Raw genomic sequence first — 21527 nt, 5'->3', positions numbered from 1 at the left:
AATGGTTAAATAATACTGTTTTTTGAGCTTAGGGAGGGTCTTATGATGTTTCTTAACTAAACGCTTATAAACGCAAACGCGGTAAAACGCGGCAAAACAGGCGTTTTCAAACGCCGGTTTTAGCCTTTAAAAACGTGTGTTTAGCAGAGTTTGCATCGGCGTCCCGTGTGCATGGGGCCTTAAAACGTTTTAAAACTTCTCCTGAATGATTTAAAAAAAAAATCAAATAGTCAAAAATGTATCTTCATTAAAAAACACCTGTAAACTAAATGCCTCTGAAAATCCTTTCTGAATGCATTTTTTTGCTTTCCAAAAAACGCTTCTGAACTCAACTGCCTGGAAACGACCATAAACAACACTGTGTACATGTACTGATAACATAACAGAGGAGAGTTCAGGGTAAGCTGAAAAAATGCTCAACTGCTCCTAAATGTTCGTTAACCAGCAGCAGCGTACATGAGGCCTTAAAGCACAACTAAACTCTCTCAACATTAACTAGTTTTAAGCCTTATGATGCTAGCATTAGTAAATAGGAAGGCTTATGAGGTAAAACAAGCACTGAGGGGGTAGAAATAACACCTCCCAGCTTTCTGTCAACTACCCTCTTCCAAGTGATCCACTGCAGATCACTTTTCAGAGGGGCAGCAAGTGAAGAGATCGCTTTTCAGAACGACTTCAGCAAATGGTTAAAGTTTTTCACCTTAATGCATTCTACCACCCCTTTTTCTTACCTGGGCCTGATTCGATCCAGCGATGTGGACAAGCGCAGTGGCTCCCTCTGCTGTCAATCAAAGGCTGTGACTTTGTGGGGGGGCGGGGGCAAGTCCCGCTGTCAGTGTCAATGGACGCAGCAGCAGGACTCGGGAGAGCACCTGCACGGGTCCCCGCATGGAAAGCGGCTTTCCATGGGGGCACCCAATGAAGGTTAGGGGCCTGGAACGTTGGCAGGGGATCCCAGAAGAGGAGGATCAGGGCTGCTCTCTGTAAAGCCATTGCACAGAGCAGGCAAGTATAGGCATGTTTGTTATTTAAGAAAAAAAAAACACTTTAACCTCTTGACCACTGGGCACTTAAACCCCCTTCCTGACCAGACCAATTTTCAGCTTTCGGTGCTCTCACAATTTGAATGACAATTACTCCGTCATACAACATTGTACCCATTTGAAATTTTTGTCCTTTTTTTCACACAAATAGAGCTTTCTTTTGGTGGTATTAGATCACCTCTGGGTTTTTTATTTTTTGCGCTATAAAAGAAAAACGACCGAAAATTCTGTAAAAAAAAAAAAAAAAAAAACTTGTTTCTGTCATATTCGCAGGTTATTTCTCACACACAGCATATGCATACCACGAATGACACCCCAAAACACATTCTGCTATTCCTCCCGAGTATGGCGATACCCCATGTGTGCAACTTTTACACGGCGTGGCCACATAGAGAGGCCCAACATGCAGGGAGCGCCATCAGGCGTTCTGGAGCACCCAGGCCAATTCTGACATTTCTCTCCTACATGGAAAAATCACAATTTATTTGCTAGAAAACTACATAGAACCCCAAAACATTATATATGCGGAGTATTGGGGTATTGCGGAGTATTGGGGTATTGCGGAGTATTTGGGTATTGCAGAGTATTGGGGTATTGGGGGTATTGCAGAGTATTGGGGTATTGCGGAGTATTGCAGAGTATTTGGGTATTGCAGAGTATCGCGCAGGGTATTGCAGAGTATGGGGGTTTTGCAGAGTATGGGGGTTTTGCAGAGTATGGGGGTTTTGCAGAGTATGGGGGTTTTGCAGAGTATGGGGGTTTTGCAGAGTATGGGGGTTTTGCGGAGTATGGGGGTATGGCGGAGTATGGGGGTATGGCGGAGTATGGGGGTATGGCGGGGTATGGGGGTATGGCGGGGTATGGGGGTATGGCGGGGTATGGGGGTATGGCGGGGTATGGGGGTATGGGGGGGGGGTATGCAGAGTATGGGGGGGTATGCAGAGTATGGGGGGGTATGGCGGGGTATGGCGGGGGTATGCAGAGTATGGGGGGGTATGGCGGGGGTATGCAGAGTATGGGGGGGGATGGCGGGGGTATGCAGAGTATGGGGGGGTATGGCGGGGTATGGCGGGGGTATGCAGAGTATGGGGGGGTATGGCGGGGTATGGGGGGGTATGCAGAGTATGGCGGGGTATGGCGGGGGTATGGCGGGGGTATGGCAGAGTATGGGGGGGTATGGCAGAGTATGGGGGGGTATGGCAGAGTATGGGGGGGTATGGCAGAGTATGGGGGGGTATGGCAGAGTATGGGGGGGTATGGCAGAGTATTGCTGAGCTGGGAGGGATGGCTGGATCTGTGACTGCAGTTGTCACAGATCCAGCCACAGCACTGCTGACACCCCGCGCTCCCCCCCCTCCTCCTCTCGCACTGTACCGAACGGTACAGAGAGGAGAGGGAGGAACCGGCGTCATCAAATGACGCCGGTTTGTTTACAAGTGATCGCTCCGTCATTTGACGGAGCGATCACGTGGTAAACAGCCGCGATTCGCGGCAGTTTACTGTGATCCGTGATGCGCCGGGTCTTCTAGACCCGGCGAGCACGGACACTTCCGCGAGCGCGCCCCAGGGGACGCGCAAACGCGGAAGTGCACGAGGACGTCCCAGGGACGTCCTGTCACAATAACTCGACCGCGCTGTAGCAGTATTTCTGCTATGGCGCGGTCGGCAAAAGGTTAAGCTTAATGCCGCGTACACACCATCACTTTATGTGATGAAAAAAAAATGACGTTTTTGAAACTTCAATTTTCAAAGACGAAGTTGCCTACACACCATCGTTTTCTCACAATGATCTTGCAAAGTGAGGTTACGTTCACCAAGTTTTACCATTGAAGCTTGCTTCATAAGTAGCTTCTGGGCATGCGTGGATGAAAAAACGTCTTAGAAAACGACGTTTTTTGCTACACACGGTCAATTTCTGTGAAGTAAAAAGTGCACTTTTGAAAAACGACACATAAAATTGAAGCATGCTTCAATTTTTTTTGGTCGTTTTTTACAAGACATAAAACGACGTTTTCCCCCACACACAGTCAATTAAAGTGACGTTTTTAAAAACGTCATTTTTTTTCATCACATAAAGTGATGGTGTGTACGCGGCATTAGAGTAGAGAAGGGGAGATCATTGCTAGACTTGCTCACATATGTAAAAACATTTTAGCTTGAAGTGACTCATATTTGTTATTCTTCTTGCTCTGTAATTTAACATAGTTGCTACACTTAGAGGCTCCTCTCTTCTTTTTTTATACTCCGTTGTGACGCTACTCTTATATTAAGACATTGCTTATATATCAAGGCAAAATTAATTAAAATATTTTGCTTGTCTTGCAAAACGCTCTCAAACAAAGGTTTTACTGTATTTTTTTTCTACCAAAGTGACCTCTAGCAAAGGAAATGGTCCTAATCAATAGGGAAAAGAGGGATGATATCAGTGTATACAGACAGGCTATGGGAAGGTTTACTAAAACCGGTTCACATGGAATCTGGTACAGCTGTGCATGGTGACCGATCAGCTTCCAGGTTTTATTGTCAAAGCTTAGTTGAACAAGCTAGAAGCTGATTGGTTAGTAAGCACAGCTGCACCAGTTTTAATAAACCCCCCCCCCCCCACTGTGTTTAACTTTACATTATGTTCAAAAATATGAATTTCAGAGTTTTCACAACTGCTGTGTAGCGACTGCTATAGAATTCTGACATGAGCCATAAGGGGATTACACCAGCCTCTACTGTATGCACAAGCACTGTTTCATGGGATAGCAAGCAGAATAGTATGTTTTTAAGGAGGTTTAGGAGAAAACGTAAGATGCGAAAATGTGAGAATGGCTCATCCTGCTGGCTAAAACAAGCATGTGCAATATTTCATATTTACTAAAGCATTTATTTATTTAGTCCCAACTCTAATTATTTTATACTAAACCATTATACATTTTCTTTAACTTGTCAAGTTTGCAATGTTAAAACTGCGGGAAGGGTCAAGTTTCTGTTTGGATTAGAGAACTCCCATTCATTTCTTGTTTCTAAGTATACATTTAATATGTATCTCTTGCAGTATCAGGACCACCAGAATGAGTTGTCGCAATCAAATGTACAGCATGATGAGACCGTTCTTCATCTAAACACCAAACTACAGGAGGTCACGGAACAGAAGGACAAAGCTGATGCTGTTCTAGAGCAACTGCAGGGAATGAATATTGCTCAGGAGACTGAGACTCACGAGCAACAGGTGGTCTGGCAAAGAGAAAAAGAAGAATTAGAACAAGAACTGCAGAAAACCAAACAAGAGGTAAAGCGGAGTGATTTGGCATAATTGAAACATGGTAGATGACATGTTCAGATAAAAGAACAGAATGAAGAAAACTTGCCCTGGGATCAGCAGCCATGAAACCTGTGAGCCCCAAATTAGGTGCCCACAGATACAATTAGATAGTACGCACTTTAGATAGGGGTCAGGTGGACAATTCCACCTCCTTGTTATTTATAACTAAAAGTGCCAGATGCTTCATAATTCAGTTGTTTTACCGTCTTTTGTCCTTGCTTTAAAAATGAACTGTAAAACAGCCTTTAGTTCAATAGTTTTGGAATATACAATGAAGTCTGGTTGTACACTGTATACTATTTATCAACAAGTTTTTCACATTAATGTTGCATAAAAACAGAGAAGAATAATAATGAATAAAGGGTATAAACGGGTATAAATACATGTCCCGACTTTACTTATCTCTATGGGTGATGATGTGTCAGTGCCTACGCAGCTTCTGCATTGGTCCAGGGATTTTAAATCCCTGCTCCTTTTCCCTTTCGTTCTCCAGCACGGATCTGTGCTGTCTCTAACCAAATAGAATCACTCTGGTCCTGGAAGCGCTTCTGAAAGGAGGGGTAGAATTGTAGGGATTTTAAATCTCTGAACCGCTGCACCAGCTGGGTGGACACTGACCACTCACAGAAATAGGTACAGTAGGGACGGTAAAGTAGGGATGGGATGGGAGGTTGTGCGGTGTTCACCTTGTAATTTTCTCTGAAAAGGCAAACTTCCACTTTTAGGGGTAAAGAGCACACGTAACTACCAGTGAAGTAAAAGGTGTTGGCAGATGTGAAACATATGCTTTTCAGTTGTTCCTTCGTGTGACCTTGTATAATAAGTAACATTGTTTGTGCATTTGAGGCTCTATGACTTATGATTTCCAGGTATTTCTATGTGAAGTGAAGGGAAATCTCTCTGAAGTAAGATAAATTGCCTCTCAGCTGTCATTGCAAAAAGGTGCCCTATAGAACAATATGTCTTACTAGAGTAACTGCTAGTACGCAAATTTAGGGTGATAGTATTCTGGGGTTATGTATACATGGAAATTACTGTAGCTCCTTAGTGGTAGCTACCTTAGTGGTAGAATGCACGACCTCCTATGAAAGGGGCTGTTATGAGCTATATATTGATTAAAGTCATCTTAATAACCATTACCATTTACAATGATGCTGTCCGATGCCCCCATGGTTTAGTCTTTCATACAGGAGGATCGCTACCAGTACATAGCAGTAAGGTATCAAGATTAGACAATATAAGCAGTACATTGAATATTGCTATTAACAAAGTTAGCCAAAGTTTCAGGTACCTGCACTCGGCAAGAAATTTATTTATAAATGTAAACTTCTGTATAACCATTAACAATAACTTTTCATGCTAGTTACAAAGTAAAACCAAGACAGGTACGTTCAATGGTGCTCCCACAGTCTGCGTTTGTCTGCACCCCTCCCTCTAATTTCAGGTTTTTGATCATTCGCCATTCTGTTCCCTCCTTTTGGTTTCTTTTTGCCAGTGTTTGACAAACAGATATGAGCCTGGTGTATAATATGTTTTGGCTGCATAAAGACTGTTTCTTCCGCTTACAAAAATCCTTTATGGCTGCCAACTACAAAATCACTTTGCCTGATGTCAGATGGTCTTAGAGCTTACCCGGGTGGATGACATCACTACCTCCCTACATGTGACAGTGTTTAGGTCTGGTGATTATCAATCCAAGTACTATCACATGGGGGAGGTCACATGGTCCCTCATTCCTCAATCCATTAGAGTAACAAAATGAAGGAGACAAAGAAGGGGATGCCAGGCAAAGTTTTTTTTCTCCAAAAGGAATCTCCACCATAAGTGAGGTGACCCATATAAAAAAAAAACCCATACAATTATAGGAATGTGCTGGTATAACTTCATATAGCTAATTTATAAGGCACTGAAATATAATTCCTGTAATTACTGCATAGCCAAGGAACAATTAACACAAGGTGCAATACACATTGAATATCAGGTATCAACTTTAGGTTCGGCTTTCTAGGCAGCCAGTGATAGATATATCGCCTGATTCTTCTTACAATGTAGTATTCTATTGTCCTATCATATAATAGAGACTAGTAGAAATGGGTGCCATTACAATACTTTTTTCTCTGTGCAATAGCCGAATAGGGCAGATCCGCTGTTAAAAAAGATGAGTGTGATGGTGTCAAGAGTAGCCTTTCTAATATTATTGCAACAATGTTTCTTTAAACAATAGGTTATCTTTGAGGTATGAGGGATAAGGAGCAAGGAAATTAAATTCAAGAGTGAACAACTTTATTAACTATTTTTGTATATGTTTTCTTGATCAGAATGAGAAATACTGGGATGAACTGTGCCAGCTGAACACACACAGCCTTCAGTTGACAAGCACCTTATCTGATCTCACTACGCAGAGAGAGGGGAGCTATGAGACCATCCAGCAAATGAATACTAAACTCAGAGAGGCGATTGAAGAAAAGCATCAGACATCTGCACTTGTGGAGCAGCTACAGGGAAAGATGAATGAACTGAAGAGAGAGAACCTTCAGAATGAAGCTGGATGGCAGAGGGAGAAAATACAGCTTGAAAGTGAACTGCAAATGTCCAAACAGGAGGTATGTTTTTAAATATATAATATATTACTTATCATTAAAGTGGTTGTAAAGACAGAACTGTTTTTTATTTTTATGGAAATAATAAACATGGTATGCTTACCTGCTCTGTGCAACAGTATTACACAAAGACGCCCTGAACTTCCCCTCCTGGGGTTCCCCACAAGCGTTCTAGGCTGCTGCTCTTCTGCGTGCGCCACCATAGCTATAGGAAGCCACTTGCTATGGGGGTGCATGTGCGAGCCAACTCTCGAGCTGCACTTTGTGCATCCATAGACACACACAGTATGGTTCGGCCCCATCCTCTGCTCTCTGAAATTGATTGACAGCAGCAGGAGCCAATGGCTCCCACGGCTGCCTCTCAGTCCTGAGAATGTAGGGAGAGAGCCACTACAGCTAGGTACAGTGGTGGATCGAGAGACCACTCGGGTAAGTATTTGAGGGGGCTCGATACTGCTATTTGAACATTTTTACCTTAATGCAGGAAATGCATTAAGGTAAAAAAAATGATTAAGCTACAAAGTATCTCCTCAAAACATCCCCCAATAAGTAAAGTCCAATTGAACTTTTAGATTGTTGGCTAAATACATTTTTGGTGCATCAAATAAGTGTTCAAGATCTTATACATCATTCCCTGGAAAGAATGAAAAGGCAGCCATAACGTGAGTGGAAAAGCTTAGCCAGCATCTTGTAGAAAAGGCATTTAGCATATTGGGTTATTCCCAATCCCCCATGCTGGATTGAAGAACTCATTTATATTTTTTTCAATATGTATTAAATCTTAAATGTTAAGCACTTTTTTCACTTAACTGTATAACTATCACAGAGAGGGTTGGCAGCTTCCTATGTGATGGCTATATTTTGATAACAGGCATCTAATAGACCTTTAATGTCTCCTCTGCACTTAGGCAAAGCAGATCCGGGACATAGAGTCCATAATCCATTCCCATCTGGCTGAAAACTGACAGCTGTGAACCAGGAAGTGGTCAGAACTAGACACTTTTAGGTTAATTGAACTGAGAAGAAACCATGTGATGCAGTTTTTGTGGTCCAGGGCAGGGAGGAGCAGGAGAGCAGACACAAGCTTGTTCCTACCCACCAATTGCCATGACAAGATGGACATGTCTTTGGGGGTGCAGATGAACTCCAGGCCGATACAGTATTAATAAAATGCCAATTGTAACGGTCACCACCGTTTACGATACTCCCATTCCATCGCCCACGTCAGCTTATCTGACACTCCAACCATCCAACAGACATGATCCATATGGATTTCCCCAGAATAAATGAGACAAGCTCCGTTCTCTGAGTCAAAATATATGAACGAACTTTAATGGTATCTTAGCTCTCTTATATATAGTACAGGCATGTTTACAGTAATCAAAGGAACAAATAAACTCTCCACCCACACAGCACACAATGGGGGGGCTTCAATACACCTTCAGATGGGCTAATTACTAAACCTTATCCAGACAGCATGGCTCCGCCAAGCTGTTCTCACCTACTTCATAAATAATACACATTCCTTAAGTCAGACGTCTGACCTTTAGACTGCTAACTCACAACACATATCTATCATCAATAGCATCTTCACACAATGAAAGGTCTTAGGAGCAGACGTACTTAGTTAGCATCTCAACAGCCTAGGTTAAGCATTGAAGTAGACACTCTTATTGCCCGGTTGGGAGTCAGCATGAAATCAAACTGAAATATTCCTGCAATATGAATTATCAGTCACATCTCATGTAATTTATAATTAATATTCAATATCTCAGTCACCCTATGCCCAAAAGGAGCACAGGGTGAACCTAGACCCAAGAGTTATTAGTGACACTGGCACAGGAGTATCCCTCATCCTTCAAAAGTCTCTGGGTGTCATGGGTCATTCCGTTACACCAATTAATGCAGTTATGTATCTATTTAAAGCCAGAGTTTAGTTTAAATGAATAAAAAAAAATTGCACTAGGGACATTGCTTACCAATGTGCTGCTATCTCTTAGTTTAGGTCAAATCTTCATCCTTCGATTTTCCCCACCCCAGCCGCCATAATCTTCTGGTGTGGCAGGGGGTATGAAAACTAAGGAAGCTGTGACAGCAACTCGTCAAGAGTGCATGACTATCCATGCCCTTTCCATCCAGCTACTCTATCAAGAGAAGCCATACTACAGCTTCAATGAATAAAACATCCAAAATGCATATCTACATGTAGCGCTACCACCTCAGGAGCCGCTGGTTAGATTGGGTCGGCATGTTATGTTACCTCTGTGATGTGTCTAGGGATAATGATGATGAAAGCAAATGACAGAATGTCCAAACAGCAGAGTGTCTTTTTCTGTGCTTTTATTCTTGCCCAACACGGCAAACAATTAACTTGAAGTAGATAGAGAGAGGTTGGTGAAGAAGAGGAATTGCAGATTCAGGCCTAGATAGAACCGAAGCAGTCCTGCTTCAAATAGCACTCTCGCTTTCGTCGCCCCTCAGCCGAGGGGGTATAGTATACCTGGACAGGCCTCTCACACCGACCTGGCAGCCAGGGTATTACTCAGAACCTTGAGAAGGAACAAGCCTCTGCCACAGACTTGGCTGAAATGAGGATAGAAGAGGAACCTCTGCCACAGGCCCTTTTCTCTGTAACGTAGGTAATACAGCGAATCCTTCTCAGTACTGTAATTTGCCTGAATCTCCCTCAGGTAGCCTCTCAAATGGTCACCGACTGACAGGTTGCCATCGAGCAAACTGTCAGTGTCCGGTCACTGTGATCCCCGATGGATCGTCCAGGCCCTATTGGATCGTCTGCCTCACCTCAGACTGACTCCCCATCGAACAGCACAACTCGCTTGGGATCTTCTTCAGAATCTTGGGGACCCAGTCGATCACTGGGGCCCCTTCACAGCTTCAATTGCTCCGGGCCAAGAGGGCCGAGAACTCAGCGTAGCACGTGAGCCCCGGCCTGGTAGGCCATATCACCGCCGCCCGTGATGTGCGCACACCCTAAAGGTGGGTGCCGCACTTAGAACCAGGAACAGAACACCCTAGAACATGGCGTCCGCTCTAGAAGTACCCTCCCCCAGCATGCCCCGCGAGGGAGAAACTACTCTAATTGGCTGCTGGCAAGAGGCGCTTCAAAACTGAACTCCACTGCTGCCACCTGTCGCCCAGAGATGGAACGGTATCTCTGGAACACAAAATGAACTGGCAGTACAGCCCAGCTAGAGTAGAGGCCCAATTTACAGAAATTAGCTGGATGAGAGTAACATAACTCTCTCATCCCCCTCTAAATTTGACATAGCACCTGGACTGAAGGTACACAGGAGATACATACATATTCCCATTTATCCACATCAAAGATCAAAGAAGCTTCCCTCCTGTGAGATTCTCCATAAGAGTTCTGAACTTAGCAATGGGCCAATCAACATTGTTCAGACAGAGGGTCAGGGGTCATGCAGCCTCATAGGACAGTCAGAGGAGAATTAAAACTCCTCATCCTACAAGCTTTACCAGTGCTCTGATAGAAGTCACAAGACTGCTAACTACTGATTAGGAAAGGTATTTAGCAGTTTATAATTACTATAATTATTGCATTTGCATGTTCTGTGTACTGTGGGAGACCAGATATAGTGAAAGCAGGGTCCTGTGTTTAGTAACACTATGTGGGCCCCCGGGCGGTTTAAGCACTGCATACTATAACCTAAGCTCTCCAGCAGCACGCTGTCCCCGATGATGGTGATTCCATCTTTCCCTGGTCTTCCTCCCGGGTTAGGAGGATTCAGCTGTTTGAATGGCCAGGCCATGATGACATCACTCCCGCGCATACGCGTGGGATTCTCAGCCGCGGCACATTGCTTTGAATTGACAGCACAGTCAGTTTGTGCATGCGCCATTGACGTCACTGGCTGCTTCAAGTGTGAATATCTCCTAAACACTGCGGGCCAGATTCATAAAAGAAATACGCCGGAGTATCTACTGATACTCCGGCGTATTTTCAAATTTGCCGCGTCGCATCTTAATTTGTGATTCACAAACAAGATACTTTGGCATTTGGCTAAGATCCGACAGGCTTACGGCTTCGTACGCCTTCGGATCTTAGGCTGCAATACTTCGGCCGCCGCTGGGTGGAGTTTGCGTAGTTTTCCAGCGTCGGGTATGCAAATTAACTTTTACGGCGATCCACGAAGCTACTCGCGTGCGTTACGTCGTCGCAAGTCGTTTTTTCCCGTCGCAAAGTTAAGCCTGCTTTTTCATGGCTTAACTTTACACCAGCCATGTTAAAGTATGGCCGTCGTTCCCGCGTCAAATTTTTAATTTTATTTTTTTCCGGCGTAAGTACGTTACGCACGTCGCCATTCACAAACACGTCGGGGCGCCGTAATTTCGCGCAAAGCACGTCGGGAAATTTACTAACGGAGCATGCGCAGAATGTTCGGCGCGGGAGCGCGCCTAATTTAAATGGTACACGCCCCATTTGAATTAGGCGGGCTTGCGCCGGACGGCTTTACGTTACAACGCCGTAAGTTTACACGCAAGTGCTTGGTGAATCAGGCACTTGCGCTGAAAACTTGCGGCGGTGTAACGTAAAGACGATACGTTACGCCGCCGCGATTCTTTCTGAATCCGGCCCTGCAAGTTTAAAAGACATTCACTGTACTTTACTACTACTATTACTATCACTGTAACTGTTTACTACCACTTTAAAGCGGGGGTTCACCCAAAAAAAAATGTTTAACATTACATTCAGGCGAGTTGTTAGAATGACAATCGGCTGTTTTTTTTTTTAAATCCTTGCCGTACATACCGTTTATATATATATATATATATATATATGTTCACCGCGGCTTCCGGGTATAATCTGCGGGACTGGACGTTCCTAATTGATTGACATGCTTCCGACCGGTGCATACAGCGCCACGAGTTGCCAAAAGAAGCCGGACTGCGAGTCGGATCTATATGGCGTCTGCACACCGACGTTCGGCTTCTTTCGGCAACTCGTGACGCGCTGTATGCGACGGTCGGAAGCATGTCAATCAATTAGGAACGCCCAGTCCCGCAGATTATAGCCGGAAGCCGCAGTGAACATCTATATATAAAACGGTATGTACGGCAAGGATTTAAAAAAAAACAGCCGATTGTCATTCTAACAACTCGCCTGAATGTAATGTTAAAAAAAAAAATTTGGGGTGAACCCCTGCTTTAAGTAATCTTAAATAACAGGTTTGGGCCTTGTCTATTCTTTTTAAGAAACCTTCAACTTCGCTTTCCCTTTTAAAGACTCCTATTCTTTTTTTTTTTTTACCTTTTTAGATGTTTTTTAAGTACACATAAATAAGCATAAATTAACACAAATACAATCCTAATTTCACATAAATAATGTGTTTTACCAGCATATACAAAAAAAAAAAAAAACACACCGTTACTATGAGCAATTCCCAACACCTGCCTTTCTGTGGGTAAAATTATTGGTCAAACTGACACCAGTTTACATTTGTCAGTGGGTGTGAACTCGCTCCATGGTGCCCATTGATCGTGGAATATTTTTAATTCATTGTTGAACCTATATCTCCATACCACCGCCTTTCTAATATCTTGTACTTTAACTATCAAATCCTTCACTGAGGGATCCCTAGGTGATTTTCATTTCACAGGTATCAAACTCTTCCCTGCATTCAAAACGTGAGGCAATAATGACCTTTTTTATATTTTCCAACCTCTTCCAGAGATGGGAAGCATAAAAACAATATAGGTAGATGGTCGCCTGGTATGGAACATTGTGTAATGTAACCAATTAAGCTGCGGATCTCTATCTCTAGTTTACTTGATGGGTACTTCCACCCTATATGCAAAAAGGTCCCTTTCAAGTCACACCCTTTTCAAAAGTTCGATGATACAGACAGAAAAATTTAAGCCAACATTTTGGGGACTCTATACCATCTTGCTAAGAATTTATTGCAAGATTCCTGTGTTCTAGAACTGTTGGCGGACGTGTGCGACAATTTATTTATTTTCTCCATCATACTTTCCAGCAGGGTCTTACGTAATTCCCTCTCCTAGTCCCCAATGTAATAAGGAACCGTTTGTGAGGCTAAACTCTGAAGCAAATTATATACGGTAATGTGGAGATCGTTCTGGTGGATGGATCTTTTGAGGCACACAAGGTTTCAAAAGGAGTCAAGGATGTTACCTGTCTCAGCTTTTTATCTAAGCTATTAAAAAAACTTGCATTTGGTTATGTTTCCAGCCATCTATAATAGACCTACCTCATCCTTCCTGAAAGCAGAAAGAGGTTTCAAGTCAAAACCTTCTATAAACTTGAAGCCCCTGATTCCTGTTTTACCTCCCCATGTATTAGAAAACGCTAACTTATCCCTAGGTACAAACCAGGGAAGCCTCCTGTCAGTAAAGAGGTTTTGGCCAGACATTGTCTTTTCTAGAGGAACTCATAGTTTGTATTGATCATGCTGTTACTAATTTACAACCCTTATCATTGCATTCGCCTGGTAGTAAAATTTAAACGTCTGGAAGACCCAGGCCCCCTTTCTCTTTAGTCCTATGTAATAGGTTGTATGAAAGTCTGGGCAAGTTTTTTCCCCAGGCTGGACCTCCTCTTTAATTTGTCTCTCTCTGCCCCGGAGAAATCACCCTTTGAACTTATCGGGGAGCTCCCACTGGATGCTCTCTCCTGCAAAGTAGTTTTATTGGTAACTGTCATATCTGTCAGACGTGTCCCTGAGTTAGCAGCTGTCTTGTATGGATCCATTCTTCATTCTTTACAAGGGCAAAATAGTCTTGCACCCAATATTCCACTTTCTCCCTGGCTTCAGCCTTCCACCACAGTGAAGACATAGCCCTCCCTTTGTTGTGCTAAAGTAGACTCCAAAGCACCCAAAGGAGATTGCACTTTACTTTCTAGACGTGGTCAGAGCTACTAGAATCTACCTCTAAACTACACCTAATATCAGGAAGACAGACTCTTCATCTTACCCTCAGGACCTTGCAAGGGGACATCCTGCTTGAAGATCAATCATTACAAATTGGATAAGAGCTTGCACACTATAGGACAAAGCACCTCCTGCATGAATACGCTACCAGATTAGTAGGCATTTCCTGGGCATCCTTTCTCAAGCCTCTGTTGCCCAGCTTTGTAAGTCCATCTCCTGGTCTTTTGCTCATAACCTTCTCAAAGTTCTACCAAGTGGACATTTAATCTTCATCTTCTGCTTATGCAGCTTTCGGATGCAAAGTTCTTGCAACAGCACTCTGAGTTTGGTCTGTTGACCCATGTTATTGTTGGGCTCGTTTGCATAGTTCTGTGTGCCTTGTTGTTGCTACACCTTCTTGTTTATGGCTGGGGAACATCCCAGGGTATATTCATTTCAAGCTTTTTGTCCTGTAATGTATGATTATGATGAAAGCTATTTTGACTTACCTCCATATCATGGAGTACAGTACAAAATACAGGTCACCCTCCCCTCTGTATTTGTGTTACTCTGCACTGCTTGTTTCAAAACCAAGGACTTATGGAATGGAGTAAAGTTGTAGGAAGATGCCCAGGGCCCGTGCCGGATCATTTGAAAGTACCAGTCTATAACGCAGGGTATTTGAATATCAAGCTTGTGTCCTATCCTGCATTCCAAGTTGTGGCATTTACAGATATGCCAAATGTATTTTTTTATTGCTATCAAATACTACCCATTTATACTGCAAAGAATTTAGTTAGTACAGAGCACTGCTGATATAACCTTGAAAAAAAATTACATAATTGTCTGTCCCTCATTTGCAGAGCTTTGAAACCCGTAACGAATTATGTCACTTGACCAGTGCAATGTTTCAACTAAAGATGCAAAATAAAGATGGCCAGGAGAACATGCAACACTTGGAAAGTAGGCTGAAAGAAGTGACCAAGCAGAAGGAAGAGGCCACTGCGACAGCAGAAAAAGTTCAAAACCAGCTTCATTTAGTAGAGATAGAAAAGGCTGGTTGGTGCCAGGCTAGAGAACGACTAGAACAAGATCTGCAAACATCGAAAACAAAGGTATTCGTTTGTCAATAACAACCAAGTGAAATTATCCTTTAGGCCTCATGCACCCTGCTGTTTTTGCCATCAGGCTTTTTTTTTTACAGTCAATAAACCCTCCATCATGTAATCTTATGCACACATAGGCTGTTATTAACTGTTTTTTGGCAGGGGTGTTTTTGGGCTGTAAAAAAAACAAACAAAACTAATGCGTTCTGAGAAGAGTTTTTCAGCTGTAAAAACGCTCTAATGCAAAAAATGTCAATATATGCTCAAAAACACGGCTCACCAGCGTTTAACGTTTTTGATCCCATTGATTTTAAAAACAAAAAACCCTTTAAAAACGCAAAAAAAAACGATATTGCAAAAAAGTTGAAAAACTCACTGAAAAGCTACTGGCATTTTTAAAACGTCCAGTGTGCATGGGCCCTTAATGTTTAACTATGGCCAAAACTTTTTTTCATTTTAGATAAGTGGGGAAGGGATACAACTTTTCAGGTTTGTATCGACAGGCTGTGTTCCTATTGAACAAGAGTGATGCTAATTCGCTGACAGGAGGGGAAGTGATGGGAAATCTCTTGAGTGGCAACACAGACTGCGACACAAGGCTTAGGACATGTGTCAAATTTTAATGGCCTGTGTCAACGTTTTATTTTTCCTGTTGTCCTTGGACATAAAGTGACTTGTAATTTTCTCTCTGGGGTCATGGACAGCAATAAAAATTATTTATACAAAGCTAAAAATAAAAGTTTTCACTAGAGTTGGGCTTTAACATTGTGATCATCTGCGCAAATATGAAAGCGCTAAAGGAAAAATGTTGATAATGTAAAGGCATTTACTAAAGAAAACTGAATGTCTGTTTCCTTCTCTATTTGAAATAGATTGAAGCGCTGCTTCTCCAACACAGGCAGGAAAAACAAGATCTTCTGAATGGGTTGGATGAAAGTAACAAACAGGTAACGACTTCCAAGCTTTGTCTTATTGAATCATGGTCTACATTTTTGTCTGGTAAAACTTGATTTTAACCAGTTTTAGTTTTTTTATATTACATATAATACAATATTTTTTTTAAACCACAGTAAAGCTGGCAATACATGACCTTTTTTCATTCAGCCAACCGGCTAAATGAAGAAAACTGAACTGATTCCCCCATCAACACATTTAAGGTGGATGGGGAAATCCTCCCAACTTTGTCATTGAATTCTGACAGCAGAATACGGACACCACCAGAATACACCAATCAGCGCCGCAGTTGATTATCTACATGCGCTGATCAAGCGCATTCATGAACGGGAACAGCCATATATGGATCGAAATTCATCCCTTTCTCTGCAGCATTCGCTGCACTGCAGATGAATATACAGGAAGCCTCTGTACACAGACTTAAGAGGAACTGCAGTCTGCTCACATAATTTGTAATAAAAACATCTTTGCCATTCTGAGGCTTCTCTCCAACCACTTTGCATATTATTTTATATATACTGTGATTTTTTACTTGCCAAATATGCTGCAGAAATCTCCCTCCACTGAGTCTGGCTGCAACCATTTTAACTGTGGGCAGCTGAAACCGCTGCCTGTTAACTTCCTGGATTTACACAGACACACCTCCAGCTCTGCAGCTCTCAATTGCCCTCTTATGACTCACCCCCCCCCCCTCCCTTCCTGGCAAACTTTCACAAGAGTGAGAGAGCGAGCTGTGCATGATGTCTAAGTCTAGACTTTTTACCAGACAAAAAAAAAAACAGGAAGTGGGCCGTATAAGGTATTTACTGGCAGAAAAAAAAATGTCTTTATCATACATCACAGGACACAGAGTTAGGCTAATATTTATTTTCTACTGGGTTATACTTCATCTCCAGGTGAATGGACACTGGTAGACCAAAAGTTTTTAGACAGGAAGTGATCCCCTATATAACCCCTCCCATACAGGAAGTATTTCCTTTTTTACCAGTGTCTGCAAGGTGGTGGATGGGTACATTTGTTTGAGCTCTCTCGAGCTCCAGGTCTTGAAGTTCCAGCATGGTTCTAAAATAAATCAAGGGATTGACCAATCGGATCCATTTGAAACAAGCTTATATGCTAAGATATATGGTACTCGAGCCTCGCAAAAGAAGACACAAGGATCCTGTGAGGTTTTGCCTGTAATGCGACCTCCGGCCGCTGGACCCTGCGTAGTGGAATCCTGGATACCACAGAGCTATTTCATTCCTGCAGGGTGCTGTACAGGTCCAAGGGAGTGGACCCTAAAACCGAAAGGGTACCCAGTCCTTGAAGGTCCCCAAGTGACAATTACTGCTGTGATCGGTGAAGATTGGGTTCTTGGTTTATAAAGTTGCCCTGCGCCAGGATGTGTTTAAGTGAAATCGCCCCTTATTTTCTTATTGTGGGTTGCTCCATGTATGTAACAATCTGTCAATCTAGCTAAGACTGGACACCTGTGTAGCGGTGACTGCAGTGGGGGAGTTTGGGCTAGCTGCCGGTGTTTGAATTTGAGTACCTTTTTTTGTTGTGGTTTGCTGTTTATCCTTATGGAGAATGTGCGCACAGAGGTGCGCCATTGCGCAGCTTGGTTCACCACAGCGCATGTGAGTTTGCCAGATTGCATGATCGTTCGTAAGCTATTGGTGGCCATTGCACACGCATCTTGCCGCACGGTGTGTGTATACACTGAGCCGCACATGCGCCGTAGCACTAAGATGGCGCACAAGGATTCTTTCATACACGTGCATAGCCGCGTGTGTCCACCATTACTGCGCATGTGCGTGCGTTGAGCGTTCTGGCACACAGCCATCGTATTTAAACAGTAAATGGCTGACATGTGGCACTTTCAGTGGGACACAGAATAGGCTCTGTATCATTCACTTTAAAGCACAACTCATTCCTCCTTACCTGGGTCACGTGAGACAGACTGTTTTGATTGTGGATCCAGATTCTACTAATCCTACTGATGACATACCCTCATTCACTCATTTGGAAACTCTTGAAATCATCTTTTGCTCTGGTAGGTCCAGCCCTGCAGCCAGCTTTTGCCACTTTATCAATCACCCAGACAATGGAAACTGGACTACAGAACTCAACAGTGCACTTTCTCCTGATGTAAATAATCCAGTTATTTTTGCAAGACTGCAGCACTCTGCCCTACTATTCTGCAAAAATGACAAAAAACATGTGATTTGTCAAATGTACAGAATGTCCTTACTTTGTGTGCATATGCAGACAGATTTCAATCTCTAAAATGTTTGTTTTTTTGTTACAAGTCCTAGATCCCTAAGCCTTCCAAACAATTAAGGGGCACCTCAACCTCTGGAGTAGGGTAATGTCTATTGGCTTCCCAGACCTCTGGATCCAGTCTGTCATTTGAAAGGATTACAAAATATAATTGTTATTTCTGCCCCCTCCAATCTGACAGCATCAGCTCAAAAGCTTGCAGATCTACTGGCCACCTTACACGATCAGTGGTTGTACCCTTTCATTTGGAAAAAAGGCTCAAAGTTTTAATTCACAACCCCCAAACCTTTGTGGGCACCTGTCCTATTCTGAACTTAAATTTACTAAACAGATTTGTGTGTGTTGCAAAATTCTAGATGAAATCCGCAAGCTCTGTCATCGCTTCTCTAAGACCAGGGTAATTTCTTGCATCAGTAGATGTACAAGATGCCCATCTACATATCCCCACCTTCCCTGTAATTAATGCTTTTTGTATGGATGTGTCATTCAAGCTGTCCTCTACACCCTAAGGGCCAGATTCTCGTACAGCGGCGTATCTTTGCGGCGGCGTAACGTATCCGATTTACGTTACGCCTCCGCAACTTAGACGGGCAAGTGCTGTATTCTCAAAGCACTTGCTCCGTAGACCAGAGAAAAATGTGATACTGCGCTAACTAACTAAGTAAACAAGGAATAAATAAGCAGCAACAAAAATTGTGATATACACACAATATACAGACAAAAGGAAAAAATAAGTTGCGCTACACAATAAGTGATTATAAATTATTAAAGTGAATAATAATAAATATAAATAAAATGATATAAATCGTGTCCATAAGGTCCAACGGACAAAAAATCATACACAAAATCGTAGTGAAAGTTCAAATCAGGTGAGTGAATTGATGAGTAAAACGTGACTGGCAAACATAAATCCTCCACCGGTGCAATAGATGAATATATGATTATGCGCTTACCAGAAGGGCAAGCAAACAAGGCTTGCAGCTGGAACCCCCAGCTAGGGTCTTTATCAGGAACTGCCACTGATAGTCTGGATGGTATTCCTCCAATTATGTGGATAGGTTCAAAATCCAGGGTGCATGAAAGAAATATATATCTCATATGGTGATGTACCGCAAATGAATCGAATTAATAGCACACCAAAGGAAAGCCGCCACCGATAGGTATCACCAAATAAGGGGGACTCTTACCAGATTTATAAAAACAGAACGCTTGTGGCCAAACCCAACCAGGGCCTTTAAAAGATTGCCTCCAATTCACCAGCTAGAGCAAAGGACTCTTACAAGCAGCCACAGCGAAGTATATCACCCTTCAACCCTTGTGTGTCAGGGAATGTGGTGCTGGGTAGAGAGTCGTGGGCTCTGGGAACAGGGAACCCGAAAAAACAGCGACTTCTTCAGTAAAGCAAATTATGCAGATTAAAATTTGCCTTGAATCTAATCTGCCGGCCGGTACACAAAACTCTCAGGCACCCGTCCACTGGGGTGACGACAGCGTGCCGCTCGCACTACGTCCGCTTCGTAATAAACGTACTTCTTCCAGGGGCATGCTCCGTAAGTTCTTCCAGGGGCTTGCTCCGTAAGTTGCGGCGGCGTAGCGTAAATTGGCCGGCGTAAGCCCACCTAATTCAAATTTGGAACTGGGGGGCATGTTTTATGTAAATAACGTGTGACCCGACGTGATTTACGTTTTTCACGAATGGCGTATGCGCCGTCCGTGGAAATCTCCCAGTGTGCATTGCTCCTAATACGCCGCAAGGACGTATTGGTTTTGACGTGAATGTAAATTACGTCCAGCCCCATTCATGGACGAGTTACGCAAACGACGTAAAATTTTCAAATTTTGTCGCGGGAACGACGGCCATACTTAACATTGGTACGCCGCACTTATGCCACCATATAGCAGGGGTAACTATACGCCGGGAAAAGCCTAACGTAAACAGCGTAAGAGACTTGCGCCTGTCGGATCTAAGGGAAATCTATGCGTAACTAATTCTAAGAATCAGGCGCATAGATACGACGGCGAAACTCAGAGATACGCAGTCGTATCTTCTCTGAGAATCTGGCCCTAAGTGTTCACAAAAGTCATTGCCCCACTGCTTGCACTTGTGCAGACCCAGAGAATTCATGTGTGACAACCTTTTCCTGAAGGACTCCTCCGCCACAACATTGTCAATGTTCAAAGGACCATTCAGTTCTTTCCAACCTTTGGCTGGTTAATAAACTTTCCAAAGTCTCTTCAGCCATCACACCATCTGGAAATCTTGCATATCATCTTGGACAACCCAAGCTAGAATATGTTTTGCTTTAGATAAAATTGCCTCCCTAAGTTCCCACACACAGATCCTCAGATCCAAGAGGCATCTGTGGTTCGACTTTGCATCTGGGTCTATTGATGAGGCAGTACCTTTACTCCAGGACTCATTAACTTGATAATCTCATGGCATGGAACAATACTTAGATGCTTACCAACTTACATTTCCTTTGTTTCGATGTCAACTTTTTATGCTATACCATTTAGATATGTAATTATTCCTGTTGGTTCATCAGTTTAGACTGTGTGGCCTATTTATATGAAAGAGAAAAAGGAAGGTTTTTCAGGAAAAAAAAACTTGCCCATAAGATTCTGGGCTTCATTTTCCTTTTATTTGGACATACTTTTTCCCCAGGTTTTTTTTAAATGGGCTGCTATGATCTCTTGCAGCTCTTGGTTGTGGCAACATTTCAAGAAGAAGTATCAACATTAAAGCAAGAAAAGCGATCTCTAGAGGAACAGTGTCATTCCATTACCAGACTACTGAAAGAAGCCACTGACAAGGTAATAATGAATAGAGAGAGAGAGAGAAAAAAAAATGTATACACAGTATCTCACGAAAGTAAGTACACCCTTCACATGTTTGTAAATATTTTGTTATATCTTTTCATGTGACAACACTGAAGAAATTACACTTTGCTACAATGTAAAGTAGTGAGTGTACAGCTTGTGTAAATTTGCTGTCCCCTCAACACACAGCCATTAATGTCTAAACCACTTGAAACAAAAGTGAGTACACCCCTAAGTAAAAAATGTCCAAATTGGGCCCAATTGGCCATTTTCCCTCCACGGTGTCATGTGAATGTTACAAGGTCTCAGGTGTGAATGGGAAACAGGTGTGTTAAATTTGGTGTTATCGCTCTCACTCTCACTCTCTCATACTGGTCCCTGGAAGTTCAACATGGCACCTCATGGCAAAAAACCCTGAGGATCTGAAAAAAAGAATTGTTGCTCTACATAAAGATGGCGTAGGCGTTAAGAAGATTGCCAAGACCCAACACAGTGGCCAAGACAATGCAGCAGTTTAA

At 42.9% G+C, this 21527-nt stretch overlaps 1 protein-coding gene across 6 annotated transcripts in view; it reads left to right on the top strand.

Moving 5' to 3' along the window:
* NINL (ninein like) overlaps positions 1–21527 on the top strand; it is a 240108-nt gene that overhangs the window by 211783 nt on the left and 6798 nt on the right. For all 6 annotated transcript variants that reach the window (XM_040351034.1, XM_040351035.1, XM_040351039.1 and 3 more), the window contains 5 exons: positions 4087–4320; positions 6672–6956; positions 14728–14979; positions 15843–15917; positions 20890–21003. In XM_040351034.1, the coding sequence (XP_040206968.1) occupies positions 4087–4320; positions 6672–6956; positions 14728–14979; positions 15843–15917; positions 20890–21003 (960 nt within the window). The remainder of the gene's footprint in view (positions 1–4086; positions 4321–6671; positions 6957–14727; positions 14980–15842; positions 15918–20889; positions 21004–21527) is intronic.

Source organism: Rana temporaria, chromosome 4 (genome assembly GCF_905171775.1).
Source record: "Rana temporaria chromosome 4, aRanTem1.1, whole genome shotgun sequence".
Classification (NCBI taxonomy): Eukaryota; Metazoa; Chordata; class Amphibia; order Anura; family Ranidae; genus Rana; species Rana temporaria.
The sequence above is the reverse complement of the archived record's forward strand: the minus strand, read 5'-3'. Positions and strand labels throughout refer to the sequence as shown.